At 38.0% G+C, this 13965-nt stretch overlaps 1 protein-coding gene across 1 annotated transcript in view; it reads left to right on the top strand.

Annotated features, from left to right (window-relative positions):
- The first annotated feature begins 56 nt into the window (after positions 1-56).
- EXOC5 (exocyst complex component 5) overlaps positions 57-13965 on the top strand; it is a 75818-nt gene continuing 61909 nt past the window's right edge. Inside the window, exon 1 of the mRNA XM_037007161.2 lies at positions 57-277. Coding sequence (XP_036863056.1) covers positions 251-277 — 27 coding nt within the window. The 5' untranslated portion in view covers positions 57-250. The remainder of the gene's footprint in view (positions 278-13965) is intronic.

Genomic DNA, 13965 nt, shown 5'->3' on the forward strand with positions numbered 1-13965 from the left:
CTTCCGGCGTATGAGGCGGTGACAATGGGAGCGGCGCGGGCGGCGCCGGGAGGCAGCTGACAGGCGTCTGCGGCTTCGCTTCATGGCCGCTCTCCCGCTCCGCCTGGGCTCTGTGGGGAGTAGGGGAGCCCGCGGCAGCCCGGGGCCGGGGCTGGCGAGCCGAGCGGGGACCTGTGCGCGGCGCCGCTGAGGCGCAGTATGTGAACAGGAGACGGCATCCAGTGCGAGGCGAGCCTCTCAGCCGGCCGGGATGGCTGCGACGGCCGAGCTCTTCGAGGTGGGTCCCGGCGACTCCTCAGGGAGTGGCAGGCCCGGGGTGCAGGCAGCAAGGTGGGCGGGCGGAAGAGCTGGCGTTCGCCCGTTGCCCGGGAGCAGCCCGGAGTAAAGGTGCGGAAGCTGAGTGGTGGGGTGGCGGCTCTGGCGGCCGCGCGGGCGGAGCATGCAGTGGGGGAGGGGCGGCGGGGAACCGGGGCGGGGAGGTGCGCACGGAGCGGAGCGCGGAGTCTGTCGGGGGAGGGTTCGTTTTGTCCTAGGGCCGGAGGGGACCCTCGGAGGTTCGGGCGTTGCACGACGGGCTGAGATCCAGTGGGAAAGCTGACTAGGGCGCGGAAGGAGGAGCCCGGGAGCCCCAGGTTGGGCGAGCCCCGTCTTCGGCCCTGGGTCCTCGCGTAGTATTCGGAGGGACCCACCTGATGTTGGGACAATGGGGCTTCTCGTTGAGTAATTTACCCGTCAGTAAAAGTTAGAAGTGGCGCTCGTGTGCCTGCCGCTTTACCCCCACATTCCAAAAGCCGAAGTATTTTTTAGGACAACGAAGGCCTACTAGAAAAGGGAGGCAAAATTAAAATTAACATTTGTGTTAGAGTCTTAAGGTATTGAAGTGTATTATAAAACCATCTAACTACTAGCTAGAGAATCGTTAATGGGTGAAAACATCAAGCTTCTAATGTGTTTCCATGACCGATTTCAGTCTTTACCATTTTAAATTTGATTGAAATCCAATGTAAGAAGCTGTGATGTCTGAGATAATGGAAGAGGAGCATTCCAATTGGACAACCACACAATGGATATAAGGGTCTCTTTTTATGAAGGAAATGAAAAAAGGTGTGAAGAAAAAAAGAGCCTTTTTGTGTGTCCTTGTGCTTCATGCTGGGTAACAAAAGTGTAAGTAGTGATTGAGAAGGCTGCAGTTAACAAGATATAGTTAATCCATAAGTGAAAATTGGATACCTTTTCTATTTAAGATTCAGCAGCGTTTTTTTTTCTTGGCTTAAAATTTGAAATACCAGTTTTTATAACTAGGAATTGGGAATTTTTCATTTGTTACTGTTACTTTATTTTGGATTTCTGTCAGCTTTTGGATAGATAACGCTTTTGTTAGGAGGAATAACATGCCATTGTTATAATCAATTGTAATAGTAATCTGTGAGTGAAGGATTGTAACTGAAAGAATTTGGAAACATGAATTGCCTTTCCTGTGACTTACGTGTTGGAAGATATATAGTACATAACTTACATAATTCTAAAATTGTGTCTGTTTATTGATTGACTCAGGAGCACATGGAAGATAGTCTTCTTGTTAAGAGCTTTTACTGTCTGTCCCTGGGCACGATATTAAGTAGTTCGGTGATTCCTTGTTTTATTTTTCACGTTTTATAAAGGTAGAAAACTATTTTTGAAGTTGAGATCTTTAATTTACTTAATGATATATGTGACCAGCCTGCTGTTTATAGAAAACTGTCATACAGTTCATAAGCCACTAACCTGTGAGTTAACAAATCCTCCTTGACATTCTCGTTTGTGTTTTGGACCATATTACATCTATTTTGCGTTAAGTGTTTGACCGCATAACTGTCCATATGATTTATTTGAAAATGCATTTGATTTCTCTTGCTCCCACCCCTTGGGGGGAAGGAGAGGCATGCGTGTGTGCACAGACACCCCTTTCTAGGGTCTTGCCACCTAGTGGATTAGTTAAACCAAGTTAGGGTTTAACTTTAATTTAGTGACTCCAGTTATGTGATAGCTGGTAATACTCACAAATTATGATTGAGACAGACTAGTTCTGTGGTCTAAGGGTTCATAGAGCAACCTTAAATATGCTTATGGATCTTAACTTGTCTTTCTCTTTCCTGACCATATGTAGCATGTTGCTTCATTAAAATGAAAAACATATTATATTAATAGTTACAGTTAAGTATTAATAGTTATGATCAAAAAATGTATTTATTTTTTCAGCCTTATAATGGATTCTATTCTTGCATATGTTTTTCTCCCTAAGCGAAAAGATCTTTGCTTTAGAGGGAGGAGGAGGAAGACAAAAACCAAAACCTCTGTCATCACTGCCATTTCCTGTTGGCTCCTGCCATAGGATCCAGACTGTAGGACAAATCAGGGAGTGTCTTTCTCTTACTTCCATTTCTTAGTCACAGCTGGAGAACTGTGAGAAACAGAGGTCAAGATGTAGTCAAGGATATTTTGTTTTTATGCACTTTTAAGTTGAACTATGGTTTCATTTTTCCCCCTTGAGAAAGAGGTTAAATCAATACAAAATTATTCTTTTAATCCATGAAATTTTGTGTTAACTCTATTTCTTTTAAAATCTTTTTGATCCTATGAGAACTTCCTTTTTTTTTAAACATAAACACCTTCAAAAAATAATCAAAGTACAGGATAATTTCTTTAGTTGACAAATGATTTAATAGATGATTCAGTTTTTTTTATATTGTGTACCCTGAAGATTGACCATACTACCTTCTTAGTTTCAGCCCTTGTTGACATCTTTCTAAAAGGATCTATCTGCAGTGTTTCAAAATGTCACCTCAGGATGGACCTTCTAAACAGGAATTCCTATGTGGTTTGGGTTAATTATGTCCTCTACATGTTAAAAGTGGCTGGGGTAATAAATTATTTTTCTGTTGTCAAAAATATTCCTCTCTTCACTTACTGCATAGCTGAAGACATTGTACTTGCTTTTCACTTGCTGTTTTTCTCTCCTGTCATTTTCTCTTTTCTTTAGGCAAGGTACTTTTATGGGAGAGTTCTTTGTTAACTAAGGTCAATTACCCATTCATTCAACAAATATTTGTAGAGTACCTATTAAGTTCAAGATAAGGTGCTTTCATTTATGAGGCTACATGTTTCAAAGGCATGCTGTAGAAATATTAATCCTGTGAGATATGCAAAAAAACCAAATGGTACAGAGGCCAAATAAATTTTGGAAATGGTCATACTTTTCTCCACTAGAGATTTACAATATATCTTAATACATTAGAGATTCTGAAAAATTCATTTCTCAAAACTTTTGACCATGAGAACATTTTATTTTCTCCTGATTGTTAATTTTGTGAAGTAAAGTCCTTGGAACATTGGAAATTGCTGAACTGTGTATAGGATCTGCCTTTATTGTTAAATAGAGGGAGAGAAATAGATAACTACCTACTCCTGAATAAAGTTATAAATGGTGTCAGAGAGGTCTAGATAAAGTGCTGTAGGAGTTGAGCAGATGGGAAGAATATTTCTAGAAGTGGGAAGGATTAGGAGGTGGCATTTTTTTAATATTGAAATATAGTTGATAAACAATATTACATTGGTTTTAAGTACACAGGTAGTGATTCACCATTATCTACATTATTAAATGCTCACCCCAACTAGTGTAGTTACTGTCAACATAATGAGCTATTACAGTATTAATTGACTATATCCTCTATGCTGTGGGATGACCCTGTGACTAATTTATTATTATAGTTGAGATTTTTGTGTCTCTTTATCTCATTCACATTTTTCACCTACCCACCCCAACCCCCTACTCCATGGTAACCACCAGTCACTTCTCAGTGTCTGTGAGTCTATTTCTGTTCATTTTGTTTTTAGATTGCACATGTAAGAGAAATCATATGGTATTTATCTTTCTCCACCTGGCTTCTTTCACTTAGCATAATATCCTGTAGGTCCATTGATGTTGCATATGGCAAGATTTCTTTTTTTTTTTTTATGGCTTAATAATACTCCATTGTAGATATGTACCATATCTTCTTTATCCATTTATCTGTTGATACACACTTTGGTTGCTTCCATATAATGACTATTGTAAATAGTGTGACAATAAACATGAGTGTAAATATATTTTTGAATCAGTGATGTTGTTTTCTTCTGGTAAATTCCCAGAAGTAGAATTGCTGGGTGGCATGGTATTTCTATTTTTAGTTTTTTGAGCAACCTGCTTTCAATAGTGGCTGTACCAATTTACATTCCTGCCAGCAATGTAGGGGAGCTCCTTTTTTAGGAGTTGGCATTTAAATGATGTATGAAGGATGTAAGATTTGAGTTTGTGGAACTCAAAGTGGAGGGAGTTTCCAATAAAGCAGAAAATAAAAGTCAATACATAGATTCAGCAAAGATCGGGATGCAAAATTAATACACAGAAATCTGTTGCATTCCTATACACTAACGATGAACTAGCAGAAAGAGAAATCAGGAAAACAATTCCATTCACAATTGTATCAAAAAGAATAAAATACCTAGGAATAAACCTAACCAGGTAAGTGAAAGACCTATACTCTGAAAACTATAAGACACTCATGAGAGAACTTAAAGAAGATATCAATAAATGGAAACAGATCTTGTGCTCATGATAGGAAGAATTAATATTGTCAAAATGGCCATCCTGCCTAAAGCAATCTACAGATTCAATGCAATCCCTATCAAAATACCAACAGCATTCTTCAACGAACTAGAGCAACTAGTTCTAAAATTCATATGGAACCACAAAAGACCCTGAGTAGCCAAAGCAATCCTGAGAAGGAAGAATAAAGTGGGGGGCATTTCGCTCCCCTACTTCAAGCTCTACTACAAAGCCACAGTAATCAAGACAATTTGGTACTGGCACAAGAACAGACACATAGACCAATGGAACAGACTAGAGAGCCCAGATATAAACCCAAGCATATATGGTCAATTGATATATGATAAAAGAGCCATAGATATACAATGGGGAAATGACAGCCTCTTCAACAGCTGGTGATGGCAAAACAGGACAGCTACATGCAGGAGAATGAAACTGGATTATTGATCAACCCCATACACAAAAGTAAACTCAAAATGGATCAAAGACCTGAATGTAAGTCATGAAGTGATAGAACTCTTAGAAGAAAACATAGGCAAAAATCTCTTGAATATAAACATGAGCAACTTTTTCCTGAATGCATCTTCTTGGGCAAGGGAAACAAAATAAAAATGAACAAATGGACTACATCATGCTAAAAAGCTTCTGTACAGTAAAGGACACAATCAGCAGAACAAAAAGGCTTCCTACAGTATGGGAGAATATATTTGTTAAATAGGGGGAGAGAAATGGATAACCATATACTCCTAAATAAAGTTATAAATGGTGTCATTTACATATTTGTCAAAATGGCCATCCTGCCTAAAGCAATCTACAGATTTAGTGCAATCCCTATCAAAATACCAACAGTATTCTTCAATGAACTAGAGCAAATAGTTCTAAAATTCATATGGAACCACCAAAGACCCCGAGTAGCCAGAGCAATCCTGAGAAGGAAGAATAAGGTGGGAGGGATTTCGCTCCCGTACTTCAAGCTCTACTGCAAAGCTACAGTAATCAAGACAATTTGTAAATGACATATCCGACAAGGGGTTAACATCCAAAATATATAAAGAAGTCACACTCCTCAACACCCAAAAAGCAAATAACCCTATTAAAAAATGGGTGGAGGATATGAACAGACAATTCTCCAAAGAAGAAATTCAGATGGCCAACAAGCACATGAAAAGATGCTCCACATTGCTAATTATCAGGGAAATGCAAATTAAAACCACAATGAGCTATCACCTTACAGCAGTTAGGGTGGCCAACATAGAAAAGAACAGGAACAACAAATGCTGGCGAGGATGCGGAGAAAGAGGAAACCTACACTGCTGGTGGAAATGTAAACTAGTTCAACCATTGTGGAAAACAGTTTGGAGGTTCCTCAAAAGCTCAAAATAGAAATACCATTTGACCCAGGAATTCCACTCCTAGAAATTTACCCTAAGAATGTGGGATCCCTGTTTCAAAAAGACATATGCACCCTTATGTTTATCACAGCACTATTTACAATAGCCAGGAAATGGAAGCAACCTAAGTGTCCATCAGTGCATGAATGGATAAAGAAGATGTGGTACATATACACAATGGAATATTATTTAACCATAAGAAGAAAACAAATCCTACCATTTGCAACAACATGGATGGAGCTAGAGGGTATTATACTCAGTGAAGTAAGCCAGGTAGAGAAAGACAAGTACCAAATGAATTCACTCATCTGTGGAGCATAAGAACAAAGCAAAAACCGAAGAAACAAAACAACAGCAGACTCACAGAACCCAAGAATGGACTAACAGTTGCCAAAGGGAAATGGACTGGTGGGGGGTCAGGGGGCGGGAGGGTCAGAGAAGTGGAATAAGGGGCATTACTATTAGCACACATAACGGGGGGGGGGGCACTGGGAAGGCAGTATTGCACAGAAAAGACAAATAGTGACTCTATAACATCTTACTATGCTGATGGACAGTGGCTGTAATGGGGTATGCAGTGGGGACTTGATAATGTGGGGGAATCTAGTAACCACAGTATTGCTCATGTAATTGTATATTAATGATACCAAAATTTTAAAACCAGGCAGAGAAAGACAAATACCACATGATTTCACTTACCTGCAGAGTATAAAAACACAGCAAAAGAGAAGGAACAAAACAACAGTAGATTCAGGCAGAGAAGTAGCTAGTGGTGACCAAGGGGGAGAGGTTGGGGAGGTGGGAGGGGTGGTAATAGGGCACAACAGTTCACATCACAATATACTCAGTTGCTCATGGGGACTGTTGAACCACTGAGATGAACATTTGAAACCAACATAATATTGTATTTTAATGATACTTTAATAAAAGTAAAAATTAAAAAAAATGTCAATACATAAAGGGAGATAAGATAAGGCTAGAGTACATTTTGGCTGGAGTATAGTGTGCATGAAGGAGGAATGGCATGTAAGGCAAATTGGGGTTTAAATTGTGTAGGTCCTAAATGCTAATTTTTTTCTTTCCTGTAAATGCAGGTGCCTTGATAATAGTGTTTGAGGTGAGGTAATTTGTGGTGGTAATGGCTGTTTGACTTCCAGTTTAGAATCTGAATAGCCAAGAGTACATTTTCACACACAACGTATTTATGTCTTTTAAATTTTCAAACTAAGTTAAAAACAGTACTTAACTAGACTTACTGAAAAAGTTCTCTCTTGTTCAGTTAACTAGGTAAATATGTATTAATGAACATGAAATACACAAGTAAGGACCACTCCTGTTACCTTCAAGGTGCTGAAATGCTACTTACTTTACCTGTTTTATTTTTTTGTTTTTTTTTCAAATTTATTTTTATTGAGGTATAAATTAAACCTTCACCCTTTTTAGATGTACAGGTTTAAAAAAAAAAGTTATTGAAATATAATTGATATACAATATTAGTTGCCAGGTATACAGCATAGTGATTTGACAGTTATATACATTACAAAATACTGTGATGGTCACCACACAAAGTTATTACAGTATTATTGACCATATTGTTTGTTAACAAAGTGGAACCTGACTAATAGTTAATTTCAATATCATGTATGTAGGAAAATTATTCATCCCACAAAAATTTATTGAGTACCTTCCCTTCCCTACGCCAGAATTCATTCCAGGTTACTGGAGTTAAAAGATGGATTGAGTTTAAAATCTAGTTGGAGTGAAAGGAAAAGAACTTTCTTTTCTCTCACTAATACTTCACTTTTGATTGCAGATGTGTGGGGATTTTTCCCACAACAATTCAGTTCAGTTTTCCAGCAGATACTGACTAGGTGTCCTACAGTTCAGTTCAATTCTGACACTGTCTACTTGTTAGCATCGCATCCTACCAGTTAAGGGCTCAGTCCTACAAGAATGCCCTTACTTTACATACCAGTTGCAGTCCAGGTTGTCACATGTCCTTCTAACTGGCTGCGACTCAGGGGTTCTCATGATGCCTCCTCAAGTTCAATAATTTGGTAGAACAGCTCACTGAACTCAAGAAAACACTTTACTAACTAGATTACTGGTACATTATGAAAGGATGCAACTCAGGGACAACCGGATGGAAGAGGTGCATAGGGCAAGGTTTGGGAGAAGGAACGTAGCACTTTTGTGCTCACCCCGGGTGTGCCACCCTTCCAGTACCTTGAGGTATTTAGCAACCTGGAAGCTCTTTGTGCCCTGCACTTGACGGATTTTCATGGAGGCTTCATCATGTAACCAGTTATTAACTCAATTTCTAGCCCTTCTCCCCTCCCCAGAGTATAGGGGGTGAGGCAGAAAGTTCCAAGCTTCTAATCATGCTTGATCTTTCTGGTAACCATTTCCCATCCAGGAGCCTACCAAGAGTTGCTTCAGTAGAACAGAACATGCTCCTATCACCCAGGAAATCCTAAGAGATTTGGGAACTCTGTAAGATGCTCTTATCACCCCACCACTCAGGAAATTTACAAGGGTTTTAGGAGCTCTGTGTCAGGAACTAGGGTCAAAGACCAAATATTAGAACAAAAGATGCTCCTAGAAAGTTTATCGCTTAGGAAATTACAAAGACTTAGGCTAGGACCTGAGTATAAATACCAAAGTATATAGTTCTTACTATATCACAGTATCACTGGGAGACATGTTAACAGATAATACAGAGCAGTAGGAGTACAGAATCTCTTCCTGGGACAATAGGGAAAGGTTTCATATAGTAATGACATATAAATTGGATGTTGACAGATGAATGGCAACTTTTCAAACAGGAGAAAGGAATTCCAAGACAGAGATAGAAAGTGACTCCAACTTGTAAGGTGAGGTGTGTTCAGGAAATATTGAGAAGAGATAGGACCTGTTTATGCATAGGGGAGTGGTGGCTCGGTAGCCATTGAGACCTCAGGGACAGTTTGGGGGAAGCTTTGAGATGACCTTATAGACTCTGCTTCAAGGGATTGATATGCCTTTTTTGGGGGTTGGGGGAGCGAGGAGTAGAAAGAGATCATTTAAATGTGAGTGTGAAGAATGGCCTTCAATGGGGGAGAGATTGTCAGCTGGGAAAATGGGGGCCTTGGACAACTTGCATAGTTCTTGTCATTTAGTAGTTCTGGATTGTCTATTGACTGATTAATCTAGACAGGCAATTGTCTACTGATTGATTAACCTGACATATTCAGTGGCAACAGAGAAGACAGGAAATTTGGGGGAAGAATCAAAAGAATTTGGTTACTGAGGAGTTAATTCCAAGTTTGTGAACCTGGAAAAGTAGGTGGGTGGTGATTCATTAACTGTGACAGAAAATAAGAAGGGCCTTCTCAGGTGGAAGGAATAATGTATTCATTTTTTTAAATATATTTTTTAACTTTAAGTTTTTAGTAAGATATCCTGGTGATGTCCAGAAGGTAGTTGGCAATATGAATTAGTATCTCAGAAAGAGGCCATAGCTAGAGATAGCAGTTTAGGAATTATGGGAATCGTCATCTTACATGGGTGTCATCTTGTCTAATTTAGATCTGGGAATGGATGACATCTCTCAGCCCTGCCCTTACTAATTATATGATATTGTACAAGTTTACCTAACATTTTTTTGTGCCTGTTTTCTCATCTGTAAAATGGGGTTAATAATAGTACTGACTTCAAAGGGTTATTTTGAAGATTAAATGCATTGATAAATTTAAACTGCTTACAGTGACTGCAATGGGTGTGTATGTGAAGACTTGATAATATGGGTGAATGTTGAAACCACAATATTGTTCATGTGAAACCATCATAAGATTTATATTATTGATACTTAAATTTAAAAAAAAGAAAAGAGCTCTAGGTTCAGGTCAAAATGTCTATTTTTCTGCTTGCCCTAAATCCCTAACTCAAAGAGTAAACTTTTAAAAACATAACATGTACAAACTAAAAAAAAATTAAAATGCTTAGAAGAATGCCAGTAGAACAATGGTGGCCTTTTTAATAGTATTGGTAACAAGTGGATTGAGAGGAGGACTAGATTGAGGATAGGTCAGGGAGAAAAAGCCTTCAAAGGAGACTAAGAAGAAACGGTCCTAGAGATAGGAGATAACAGTAGGAGATAATTTCAAAAAGAGGCTTTGGAAGGTTGTACATCCCAGGATGACCACAAAATTTGCCATTCTACAATGCAATATAGACACTTCTCCTGTAGAGGGGTAGGGTCTGTGCTCCTGCCTTCTGGAATCTGAGCAGGCCTACAAGTATAGTAGAAGTGATGCTATGTAATTTCCAAGGTTATGTCATAAAAGGTTATATGCTTGACCCTCTTTACCCCTTCTTGGAACCCAGCAGTTAAGCAGCCCATTGAGAGAACCCAGGCTCTCAGCACTAGCTGAACTGTGTCCTGAACTCCCACCCTACAGTCAACATCAACTCGCTATCTTGGAGGTACATCTTCCAGTCCCAAGTTGAGCTGCCCCAACTGATTATTTCCCTGTTGAGCCTGCCCACATTGCAGATTAGTGGACCAAATAATGATTATTGCTATTTTAAGCCACTAATTTATTGGAGTGGCCATTATGCAATAACTGGAACAGGAGCCAATTAACTTCTATCTATACCCAGATCTAGTGAACTTCTATCACTCTTAACAGGGTGGTGGAGATAAAGGCAAATGTTAAGAGGAACGGGTTTATGTTTAAGTATTTTGTATTCTGAGTTCTCCAGTCAAACCAACTTGTAAGTCAGCTTTTGGAATGAGCAAGTCCTTAAACTGAGGATAATTATTGGCTGCCTGTGTGTGTAATTGTGTAAAACATCAAGTCCCTGACATGCTCAGAAAATTGGATAGTGGGGTGTGTGTTTGTGTGTGTGTGTAAGCAATTTGAAAGATTCATTTGCCCTGTTTTCTTAATAGTCGGTTGAAATTTTATATAATACTCCAAAGAAACAAAAAAGTCCTCAAGTTAAATGAAAGCTCTAATTAGTTGGGGTAGCATATAGTTTAAAAGTTTTGATTATTAAAAGTTTACAGCAGCAGACTGATAGACTCCAAGAAGGGACTAGTGGTACCAAAGAGAAAGTGGGTGGGGAGGGTGGGTGGGAAGAGAGGGAGAAGGGGATTAAGGGGTATTATGATTAGGACACATAATGTAGGGGAGGCACGGGGAAGGTAGTATAGCACAGAGAAGACAAGTAGTGACTCTATAACATCTTACTGTGCTGATGGACAGTAATGGGGTATGTGGGGGGCACTTGGTAATATGGGTGATTGTAGTAATCACAACATTGCTCTTATGAAACCTTAATAAGATTGTATATCAATGATACCTTAATAAAAAAAGTTTATGTACATAAGATGTTTTTATAATGAGCTACCATTTCTGATGCTATTTTCTTTCCTTGGAATTGAAATATGAAAGTAGTAAAAAGAGAATGTATTTGACTATATAATGTATGCATGTTTGCTTACTGAAGATACAATAAATCAAAAAAGTGAATGATTCCTTGGATTCAGTAGCTTAATTTAATCCCAGAGGTGCTTATTGAGTGTCTACATATATTTAATGTGTAAATGTATAGGTACTTAGTTTAATTTGAAATGCTAGTGGAAGATGTACTAGACATTTTAGGTGATCATTTTCTTCTGCGTTAGAATACTGGTTTAGTACCTTGACAAGACTTTAATTAAATTTCAGTGCCTCGGTGTACTTATATATAAAAAGGAGCTGAAAGAGCTGGGCTGATGATATGTAAAGCTATTTATATTTATATGGCTTTAAAAGTTTTAAATCTAATTCTATGATTCTACTGAGACTGAAAAAAAATACTGTTCTATTATTCTCTTTTGGGCATAGAAATCAGGTATGACTTTACTGTCAAAAGTGAGTTATATTTTATTCTGGAGAGAGATTCTGCTTAAGAGAATTTAAAATGTTTTATAAAGTTCTAAAATACCACCATTTAATAGTCTTCAAAACAATTCTGCTAATATGATTAATTGGCTAATTTTATCATAGTTTCTGGCATCTCCTTCAAGATTGAATGTTAAAATTGACTTTAGTTTTAAAAAGTAAAATTATTCATCTCATAGCGTTGCAGTTAGTTTTCAAACATACTTTTTCAAAGTTTGCTTTAGTTGTATTTATGTGACTTACTGTGCTATATTTTTCTACCTTTCCTTTGGTACAATGAATCCCATTTTGCTAGTCTGAGATAAAATCAAACATTTTGCAGTGCTTTTCAAAAAAATCAATACTCAGTGAATGTAATCCACCATGAAACACATGAAGAGTCTAATGAAAAAATCAAATGGGGTTAAAAAGGAGAGACCAAATGTGTAAAATTCATTTAGTTCTGGTGCCAGAACTGCATAAGGCTCATGATTTCTATTAGAATCTTGGTTTTATGGCACCATAGAATGTATGTTCTTTATTTCTGCAGTGTGTGGTGGTAGTCCTGCCTTTTTGGTTTTGTGTATATGAATCAAAATTTGATTTTCAAGATCTTCTGCAGGGCATGTGGACGTGTCCCCAACTAGCAAGTGTTTCGATGTATTGTGCATCTGTGATGTGCTCAGCATTGTTCTGTTGACCACACCTGGAAAGCAAGAGAAGTGTGTGACTGATCTTGCCCTTGCTTCAGTTTAAGTCTGCAGAAAAGCAAAACTTGAAGAAGGTATTATAAAACAATGAATGACAAAAATGACAGTAATATACTGTTCTTTGTTGGGATTTAAAATTTTAAGCCTCATAGGGGTTTACGAGTGAAGAACTCAGTGTGAGATCATGTAGCAAAGGAACTCCAAAGAGGAAATGGGAATTGAACTGGAGTTTGAGTAATCATATAACGGTTGTTTGAATTGTTGGAGGAAAAAGAGTGTACTTGTGAAATGAGTTACCGGGCCACAGGTAAAGAAGCAGAAATAGCATGGATTTGAAGAGAATACTGGAGTAGGACAATGATAGTATGTATGGCTGTTCGTTATGGGATGCATAGAAATTTGTGTAGGTATTATAAGATAAGAACCTTAAAGGGCGGGCATAAGAGTTTGAACTTGATAGTTTTACGATTGCATAGGAAAAGTTTCTGACTAAAAGGAAGCAGTGTTTTAAAGATTAGTTTGGCCGTGTTATGCACAATAAATTTAAGAAAAACACTTCATAGATAGTAGTACTTGAACCCAAGGGTTAGTTGTTTTAACAGGACACAGAAATACTTCTCTCCGTAAATCCTCTGAGCCTTATTTTTCTTTTTAACCTAGGCTAGGGGAAGTATTATAGTTTCTTTGAGTTTGTGGGTGGTTGTAAAGCATTGTATTAGATCTATTTTTGGGAAAGTTGCTATAAGAAAATATAAAAGTTTAGTTGGAATTTTACAAAGAAGCAGAGTTAACTTTGGGATTTATGTTTCTGTCCAGGGGCTTGTCGAAACCCCATGCTTTTCTTATACAGTTGGCATCATTTTTAAAAAATATGAAATCAGTTTAACAGAGCACCGTAGTAATCAGTTATGTAAAGGTTAATTTATGTGATAGTATCTTAGTTTGTAGTGCATAGGTCTTAGATTTTTGTTTTTGCTTTGGCGATTTTTGCTTTTAATTACAGTAAAACAAAAGTTGGAGACATAACTTTGTCAGGTTCATGAAATTCTAAAGATTTTTTTGAGAATCCTTTTGTGAGGACTTGGTCATTTGGAGGGTTTAGAATTTTTTAAATGGCTGTCTTTTTCTCATTGTAAATGTCTCTGCAACAAGGTTAAGTATTAGCAAGTAATTGGAATTTATTTGGTTTTATAAGCAAGAAAGTTTTGTTTTTTACTTTTTTGGAACTTTCATTGGGATCAGTAACTGATTCATCTTAGACTTGTGATAATTTGATTGCCTCAGGATAAAATTTATACTTTGTTTCGAGAATACTGTTCCCCTAATTTTTC

The sequence above is a fragment of the Manis javanica genome, chromosome 8, assembly GCF_040802235.1.
Source record: "Manis javanica isolate MJ-LG chromosome 8, MJ_LKY, whole genome shotgun sequence".
Taxonomy (NCBI): domain Eukaryota; kingdom Metazoa; phylum Chordata; class Mammalia; order Pholidota; family Manidae; genus Manis; species Manis javanica.